We start from the raw sequence: 9948 nt of genomic DNA on the forward strand, positions 1-9948 counted from the left end.
TCCGAAACCAATCTCCAATAAATAACCAATCACTACTGGATTGTGTGCTACTATCTAAATTAAATTAGCCGTAATAAATTCACCAGCTTCTCTTATCGATCAACCTTTGCTTTTGGTTTTCTTTTCTTTTCATGAGCCAAAGTAGACCTCACCAATATTAATTTGATCCTCCTTCAAATTGCCTTGATACGAGCCTCTACTGCCTAGACGAAACCTATACAGTCAATCTCAGTGCTATCTCGGTTATCAGTCCTCATATGAAATATTGGTCAGAATATCGGTACCGATAATATCGGCGATATTTGTCCGACATTTCACCAATATTCCTGATATCAATGTTTTAAGTTTTAATTTTCAACTTTTAGTGTTTAATGTTGAGTTCCTACTTGCTACAGTGGTTGGTGTTTTGCAAGTTGCAAAAGGATAATTTGTTAATAGTAGGAGAGTATACTAAATTTTTAGTGTTAAAGCGTTATATATATAAATTATGCACAATATTAAAATTACTGATATCCCACCGATATCTCACTGCCATAATCGATATCTCAAATATCGGTCCTCGATCGTATTCCGAGATTAAGGCATGACAACCCACCAGTCTTTTCATATAATTAAAAATACTTAACAAACGAACTTCACAAACATACAGAGAAAGAGAGTTCTTCACACACAAAAAAACAATAGCATAGACCTCTATTTATATATCTCTAAACTTGCCCGACAAGACAATTACTAACTTTCTTTTCAAGACAACTTTTCTAAACCTATTATAATTCAATTATTAATTAAAATAAACATAGCACATCAAGATTGGTCTTCAACCACCCGATAACACCTGGTCTTACAACATCTAATTAACACTACATAATTTATAGTTGATTCTTGATTGGAAACGTCAAATATAAACAATGTGGACCGGAACTTTGATGATGTAAAAATCGTTGGGAATCAATAGCTTTTTTGTTGGCCGATCGTTTACAAACCGGGTTTCCTGATTGCCTTGATCGATTTGATTCTTGTTGTTCTTCTTAGTCATTGTATAATAATCACACAATCACAAACAATATTGACAAGAACTATAACTTTGTTGATAACAAATATCAAAGTGAATTACAGAACGTGTTCTTATCAAGACACTTTATATAGACATAATTTAAACAGACGCGACTCTTAGGAGATGCCGGTTATTGTAGATAACCGTTTTGTAACCGCCAACTAACTCCCCTATAATCATGGAACTTTCAATGGTTATCTTGTTGATAATTGTCGGCCCACTTCTTCAGCCCTTGATAAAAGTCTCGACCCAACTACTTAAACGAGCCCAACCAGGCATAACTAACAGGCCCAAACGGGCTAGACATTAACCGAGACTTAAAAACACATAAACGACATCGTTCGACTTGATAAAACTAAACAAACATAACTAATTAAAAACACGGGTAACATTTTTGTCACAATTTATTAGTTTTAGTAATATACACTAATAATTGAGAAGTGTACTATTAAACTACACTATAAATCGTTTGTGATTACAAAACAGACAAATGTATAGAACTTAGATGAAGAACATGTTGAAATTAACTAAGACAACCCCAAAAGGACCAAAGCATAGAGAATCACTAAGACCCGTTAATAGCAAGGTGATTTATGTTGTCAACAACTAAACATATAAAACCACCTTTTCTTCGAATGTGGCGTATCTTACGTTATAGCAACCTTGATATATATATATTAATGTGTGGAGGCATCATAATTAGTCTCGTGTCACATACCCTAAAGAATGTGTTGATGCATATGTGAAAATAGAGGTGCACCAACCGGTTTGGGTTAAAACCGGTTCATTTTGGTTAACAAAAGTCAAAACCGGTTTATAATCGGTTTCGGTTTGGATTGAAATCGGTTTCTTATCATGTTACGATTGGTTTCGGTTCGGGGTTTGACCGATTTTGGTCGGTTTCGTTTCGGTTAACCTGTTTTGGTGGAGAAAATTATAACCGGTTCCGAACCTACGGTTTCAATCGGTTCCAAATCGGTTTCTACATAATCGTTTTCAAACCGGTTCGGTTTTGGTTTGATTTTCAGGTCGGTTCGGTTAACCGATTTATTTGCCCTCCTCTATGTGAAAATATGCGTATTTGAAATATAGGTGAAAATACGATGTAATAGTTCATGACAAGTTTGAACTCATTTTAAAGTGGATTGACTGAGAATGCTCTAATGAGAATGTTTGGAGGCATCATAATTATCCACACATTACATGATTAGTGACTGATTACATCCTACTAAAGAGTGGTGTAGATGAAGCTAAAAATACATTTCAAATATGGGTGACTTATGTGTAACTGAAATATGGGTAAAAATAGGATGTGACATCTAATTTGACACGTTTGAAATTGTGTGAAAGTGCATGCACATAAGGTGCTCTAATGCTAATGTGTTGAGGCATCATAGTAAGTCACATGTCACAGCCACAAAAGCATGATGTACATCAAGCTAAGATCAATCACACGCTAGTACTTGCTCGGAAGTTGCCCTGCTTATGATTTTGATGCCAACGTATTGTGTCCTTAATTTAGTCGAGGGTAGGGAGTTGTTCAAAGTTCAAACATATCATTACTCGAAACTTTCTAAAAACGCTCACTTGAAAGTCGAAATCAGCTTCTATATTCATGTTAAGATGAAGTCATTCGAATATATATATATAACAAAGCCCACGTAAAGTAAACCCAACTCGTATTCTTATAATAAAGCATTCACAAGTTGTTCTTTGAGCACATTAAGTGGTGCTAGAGCGTTGTTCTACATCGTGAGTTTATCCAACTCATAAAGTAACCCCAACACGTATCATTAATTTCTTTGGTTACTTTTGTTTTTGATCTCTTTTAAGTTATAAGAACTTCAACGTGTATACACTTTCTATAACATTTCACTAAGGGTTTGTGAGTTTATATCATAAGGTACCTATTTACACAATAGCTATCCAACTGTACCCATTAAACCCTGGTAGATCTAAAGGTTAGCAATGAATTATTATGACGTCGCTTTCTAATAATAAGAAATGAACATGATGTGATTGACATAAACATGCTTTGAGTTTTACCCAACTATGATTCCATTCCATTTTTCAAATATTCCACATTACATAAGCAAACATATGGGTCAAAAAGGCATACCATTTTAATGTAAACAACTTTATCAATATGCTCCACCTAACAATACTAGAATTCAGTACCCTTCAAGCAATAATAACAAACCTCCTCCATTCAAACAAAATGCCATTGTTATCCTGTCCCATCACAACTCAAATAATGAAGCAGAACCTTTACCATTAACCTTTATTAAAAAGAAACCAATTATCCTAATATGTGGAATAATTGGGTTCCTGGTAAGGTGGGTTTGCTTGCATGAAGAGTAGAGTTGGATAAGCTGCCGGTGTTAACTTTATTAGCTAGACGAAATGTTGGGATTGATCGTTGGATTGCCCGGCTTGTGGTGAATAGCAAGAGACAACCGAATATATTTTCGTTTCATGTGGAATGGCAAGCTATTCAGTCGGTATGGCAAGCTATTTCCATTTGGTGTAATGTACCTCAAGTGTTTGCATTTAGTGACCGAGATCTCCTTGAATTACATAAATTTACTAAGTTTCCGAAGAGAAAGGCAAAGGTGTTTCACGTGGTATGTATGGTTACCTTATGATGTTTATGGAAGGCAATGAATGACATGGTGTTTGGTGGTTTGCTGATTTCGGCTAGAAGTGTAGTGGAGGATGTTAAAGCACTTAGTTTTCTTTGGGTAAAAAATAGGTCGAGTGGGCTAAGTTTAGGGTGTGTTTGGGATTCCTTATTTAAGGCCAAAAGGAGTTTATGTGAAAAGGAATTATAAACTTATGACTTTTTGAAAAGGAGTTTGTATAAAAGTGTTTGGATTAGCTTATGTTAATAAGTTGTTTTTTAAGGAATGTTTGGCTTAGCTTATTCATGTAAAATGACCAAAAAGAACATTATTTTAAAAATTAATAAGCTGTTTTTTAAAAAGTGTTTGAGATTGCTTTATTATACTATTATATACTTTTTCTCTTCTCTAACATATTGAACAAAAAATATGAAAGATATAACATAAAACTCGTTTTCAAAAGTTTAATTTATTGATTAGACCATAATAATATAACATTCAGAATCTTTAAAAAAACACCAAAATGCACAATAATAACTATAATAATGTCATACTACATCACCCGTACGATTTCAACTGTGAATTGGGTTAGATATATTGTCAACTGAGGAGTGTTTGGGGCGTTTTTGGGGTCTTGTTTTGTTGTACTTGTGTGCAGTCTAGTTTCTTACGAGACTCTATTTTGTTGTTTTTTAATAAAGTACTTTTTGTTGGACAAATAATATGAAAGATATAGCATAAAACTCGTTTTCAAAAGTTTAATTTCTTGATTAGACCATAATAATATAACGTTCAGAATTTTAAAAAAAACACCAAAATGCACAATAATAACTATAATAATTAGATATATTGTCAACTGAGGAGTGTTTGGGGCGTTTTTGGGGTCTTGTTTTGTTGTAGTTGTGTGCAGTCTAGTTTCTTACGAGACTCTATTGTTGTTTTTTAATAAAGTGCTTTTTGTTGGCCGTTCAAAAAAAAAAAGAACATTAACAACTAAGTATCTAAAACTGTCCAAGGCTATCATATGAAAACAAAGGGGGTGTTTGCCCTAGCTTTTTTAGCTTTTTTTTTTTTTAAAAACAAACTTAAGTTGGTGTTTGGTTTAGCTTTTTAGGATTATACTTATTAGCTTAGCTTATATAGGCTAATTTGAAGAAGCCTGCTTTTTTTAGCTTATTTGAAGAAACTTATTGTGCAAGGTAATAAACATAATATAAAACCTAGGCCAAACACCTCCAAAATCTTGAATTCCAAAAAGGCCCCTTTGTAACAGTTGTGCACAACAGTAAAAAAGTCACAAACATCATCATAAAGCTTTATCAACTATTTGTAAAATGACACATTCCAATTCAATAACAAAACAAACAAATAATATACCTTTTTACCTTCAAAGCAACCACTTTTGAATTCATTGGTAGTCTACTTTGATTCTCATACTAAACTCTAAGGGGGTGTTCGGTACAGAGAATAGAATTGTAGAGAAATAGAATAGAGAAATGGAATTGCAGAGAAAGGGAATTGGTCTGGAGAATGAGAATTGACTGTTCTGTTTGGTAGTACAGAGATTTCAGTAGAGAAATATAGCTGAGAATCATTTCTCTTGTTTGATACATAAAAAATAAACAGAGAATTATATCAACTTTATCATTAGCACAAGTATTTATTTCATAACAAATATTTATTAAAAAATAAAAAACATATAAAAAGATGCATAAATTCCAACCAAAATATGCATTGATCAAACCAATTCACATACAAAACATAGATTTTAAGCAAAAAACATCAACCATAGTTAAAACCAATTCACATACAAAACATACTTCAACCATACACAACTATCCCATTGAACCATCGATATACAACTCGACCATCTCAATTTTCTCTTCTATTGTCAACGCAAGAAAAGAACGTCCTAGATCCACATCTTTACCAATCAAATGAGCTGCTTTGAACCATTTTTTCGTAGTGATATATAAGTTAACAATTCAACAATCTCAACATCTTTACCAGTCAAATAAGCGGCTTGACATTTGACTGACCTCTGCATAAGTTAACAATTCAACAATCTCAATTAATTAACCACTTCCTCAAAATTATTTTATAAACAAGGTGTCACATTATAAAAGCACAACATTTTGACCAATTTTATAATGGCATTTTATGATAAAATACTATAACATATAAGATAATCAGAAACTAAACATCACACTTAATTTCACTATGCTATACTACTTCCAAACCCAAAAACATGCAATATCTGACTATACACATATTAGTTTAACGATTATTTTACTACTAATTAAAAATAAAGAAACGAACTTACGGTCCAATTTTTCACCAACGCCAAGAACTTCTTGTACGTTACGAGTCATAATTTGGTGAACCTCATAAAGTTCATCATTCAACTTAGAAATGTTCCTCTGAGTTCTTGTGTCCTGGTACAGTTTCTTAGTCCTCTGTATAAATATATCTATTCAACAAATTAAAAAGAAGCAATTAAGCACAATACCATAATAACAAAAAAAGCAAAATGAAACAAAAAACAAGTAATATCTTACCAAATTTTATGAAAGCATACGGTCTTGCAGCAGTTTCAATTTGATTTCCATAACCACGCTCGAATTCATTCTTAAGATCTTCAAGATATTGGAAAGCAAGTTTCTTCGGATAAGCACGATCACACATTGTTAAATAACAAACACGCCCTTCAATAATATAACTGATTACATAAGTTAAGGAACCTAATGCATATGATTTAGCATTTTATATGAAAATTAGCGTACGAAAAGGAATGCTAAAAAAACACTAGAAGAAACTTGGTAGCCAGACCGTGAGTAGCCAGTCTGTGTTTGTTCGTTTGTGTTTGTGCACAGTTCACAAACAAATCCAATTTCTTAATGAACAAAAAATTCCGTTCGGGTTAGGTGTTCGTGAACCGTTCGCTTATCCTATAATAGCTTAACGAACGCATATGAACACGCAATCATGATATTAAACAAGTTAGGGCAAATGTAGGATACTGGAAAACATAAGGGCCGGTTTCAACGGACATCCTGGATGCATCATTTTGTCCCCTCGAAAGATTCTTAAACAATGCTTTAACTTGCTGTTTGTAGAACTCTGCATCCTGCAAATCGCGACCGTCGTCAAGTCCTTCGGCTAACGGAAGGCCATCAGTGACACGTGCAATCATTGTCAGCTTCACCATCTTTAGTTCGAGAAGCTGTCACTGTAATAATAATAAATCACATAACAATAATATTATAACAGATCGATACAAACAAGATGAACATTATTTTCTATCCTATTTCACAATTCATTCAGGTGAGCATAATCGATCGAGAATTAACTTGATTCAGGTGAACATAATTGCAATTTGATCTGGAAAATAATAAGAAATTGAAGATTACCTCATGCGTATGTGATAGGATCCGACGGATTCGAAACGGATCCAGAAGAAGGCAAATTGAATTGCGATTAGGGTTTTGGTGATCGAAAAATTGGGGATGCAGTCCAAATAGAAATAGAAATACAAATAGAAAGATCGAACAGCAGGGAGAATTCTTTCCATTTCTCCGCTTTTTTTAGAGAAACGAAATCAGAGAAATGGAAATGGTTTATTTCCATTTCTCACATCTTTCTTTCATAAACAAACAAGAGAATTCTTTCCAATTCCATTTCTCACCCCTCAATTCCCTCTACCAAACACCCCCTAAGGGGAAAGAGGCACCTTGGTAACACTGCTGTCACCTTAAACTCTATTTGGGGTGCCAAAGATCATCGACAACTACCCAACAAAGAGCATATAGAATGTGAGCGCGTATGATTTATGTAATTTATGGCGGTGTATAAATGACGTGACATTATGGTGAACTACGGAATTAAGAGCATTCTCATCCCATCCCCCATAATTATGTGAGGGGGATTGGTAAATTATAAGGTGGAGAGAGAAATGTCATGATTTTTTGTAAATTTGGGGAAATATTGTTTGCGAGTAGAGGAGAGAGAAAACTGTTATGATAAAGGTATAAAATGTATTATTTAATTGAACAGGAGAGAAAAATGTAATGTTTTGTAGTGTAATTATAGAGATGAGGATAGAAAACAAATAACACACCACAATAGATAGAAAACAAATAACATTATCAGAAAACCTAAAAGTAAACAATTGAGTATCAATCATTATTCATCATATCATTCAAGCACCAAAAACCCAACCAAAAATACTCATACCAAAATAAATAAAACATAGTTCTGATTCACCACCACATCACATAATAAACTAAATAAAACTAAACTGATATAAAAAACCAAAAGCAAATGTGAAAACCCACATTTACCTTCTTCATCCACCATCAAACTAAACCAGATCAACGGTCGCTAGAGTTAGGGCACTCCCTCGAAAAATGCCCTTCCTCACCACAGTTATAACACCCACCACCGCGGGCGCCACGGCCACCACCACCATACCCGCCGCTGGCACGGCCACCACCACTACCATACCTACCACTACCATCGCCGCCGTTCTAAGTACAATCCCTAGCCATATGGCCATTCTCACCACACTTATAACATCCACCACCACCATCGCCGCCACGTCCACCACGGCTGCCACCGTTATAACCACCGCCGCCACCGGAATAACGATCACCACCACCGTCACCTCCGCCACGAGTGCTGCCCTGAACCGGGCTTTCATTCGGACCGGTGACGTCAGCGGCCTTAGTCCTGCCGTCAGATCCTTCCTCAATCAGATACTCCACCGCCTCACCGTCGCCGAGGCTGCGAAAGCCGTCGGTACGGATGGAGGACTGGTGGACGAAGAGCTATTCGCCGCCGTCTTCGGGAGTGATGAAACCGAAGCCTTTGGTGTCATTGAACCACTTCACGGTACTGGATTTCCTTGCGCCGTCAACAGCCATTGCTTTCTGGAAACCCTAAATAAAACCCTAATTGTTTTGATTGATATTTTGGAGGCTTGCGTGTGTGTATATAGAGGAAGTTGTTGCAGGGGTAAGATTGGAAATGTCAAATGTTGATGTAATCTTTGGGATGTTGTGATTTTGATATCTGATCGACGGCTGAGATGATTTCTGCTCAACTGATTTGTTGAAATTTTATTTTATTAAATAAATAATACGAACAAATTCCAATTTTTTTAAATATTTAATTAGCATTGGCATTCTAGTTTTTATTAATTTTAGATTTTACATTACATAGAATTTTGTCTTTTGGATGGTAATTAAGGCCGTACATCATGTTTTCAGACCCGGACCGGATCTTGATCCCATCGTCTTACCGGGTCACATATCAGACTGGATCGGAATGTTAGATCAGACATTGACCTAGAACACGTCATAATTATATATAACAAAAAAATAAGAGTAAACTGCGGTTTTCGTACTTGTGTTTTGTCAAAATTTGCAGTTTTAGTCAAATAGTTTTAAATCTACGATTTTCGTCCAGACTTAACGGGGTTAGTGTCGCCGGGTTTAATTGCAAGTGAAATGAAACCACATGGATGGAAATCACAGATTTAAAACTATTGGATTAAAACCACATATTCGGACAAACCAAAAGGACGAAAACCACAGCTTACTCAAAAAAATAATTCTAGCATAATGTATTTGTTTTTAAATTTAATGTATCTAAGGGTAAAATCCATATATTAAATGCAAATTTGACTGAATAAGATCAAAAATGTTTTTATTTGAAAATATAAGAGAATTCTCTGTTGAGTTTTAACAAGATTATCAAAGTCATATAAACCCATTTATATGAAAAACGCAGCGGAAAATAAGTTTTAAATCTTGTTAATTAGATGAGTATAAAACCGATTTTATATGCAAAACCCAAGCCTCGGATCCATATACGAATTTGCATGCTTACCAATATAAACAACCATAGGGTGTTCATAGCATACTACCTTCAAGAGTACAAGAAAAAGAAGGAGATGATGATATGAAGGATGAGTCTCCAAGATAGAAGAACCTCAAGCTTGTATACCCTTCAAGCTTCCAACAAACACCTTGATTTTGCTAGGATTTACACTTGGAAAACTCTTCCTTGATATTTCTTTCTTGGCCGAATTCCAGAGAGAAAAAGAAGAAAAGTTTACTTGCAATTTATGTATGAGAGAATTGGTTGTGAGTTACCAATGCACTATTTAATTCAACCAACCACCACTATTGCATATCTTGGAATAAATAAAGCAATTAAGTGAGTAGAGAGAAGAGGGAAAATGTGTGCAGCCAAAATATTCCCACCCAATTC

The 9948-nt window shown here is 34.8% G+C and overlaps 1 protein-coding gene and 1 pseudogene across 1 annotated transcript; both read right to left on the bottom strand.

The window, feature by feature from the left end:
* Positions 1 to 6148: 6148 nt before the first annotated feature.
* LOC143611756 (25.3 kDa vesicle transport protein SEC22-1-like) lies at positions 6149 to 7220 on the bottom strand. The gene is made up of 3 exons (XM_077085912.1): positions 7086 to 7220; positions 6696 to 6904; positions 6149 to 6394 (listed from the first exon to the last, which is right to left on the bottom strand). Exons 2-3 carry the CDS (start codon positions 6881 to 6883, stop codon positions 6172 to 6174), a joined length of 411 nt encoding a protein of 136 aa, XP_076942027.1. The 5' UTR covers positions 6884 to 6904; positions 7086 to 7220; the 3' UTR covers positions 6149 to 6171.
* Positions 7221 to 7872: 652 nt separating this feature from the next.
* On the bottom strand, positions 7873 to 8675 carry LOC143611753 (cold shock domain-containing protein 4 pseudogene; annotated as a pseudogene).
* Positions 8676 to 9948: the final 1273 nt, after the last annotated feature.

Source organism: Bidens hawaiensis, unplaced genomic scaffold (genome assembly GCF_021521415.1).
Source record: "Bidens hawaiensis isolate Kalapana, Puna unplaced genomic scaffold, B.hawaiensis_p1.1 tig00032090_1, whole genome shotgun sequence".
Classification (NCBI taxonomy): Eukaryota; Viridiplantae; Streptophyta; class Magnoliopsida; order Asterales; family Asteraceae; genus Bidens; species Bidens hawaiensis.

What these genes read in the sequence shown, in the direction of transcription:
- LOC143611756 (XM_077085912.1), bottom strand. Translation starts at nt 6,883, where the DNA reads ATGGTGAAGCTGACAATGATTGCACGTGTCACTGATGGCCTTCCGTTA. An exon ending in ACCGGCCCTTATGTTTTCCA is followed by an intron (nt 6,395 to 6,695) that starts GTATCCTACATT and finishes TTATGTAATCAG; the next exon opens with TTATATTATTGAAGGGCGTG.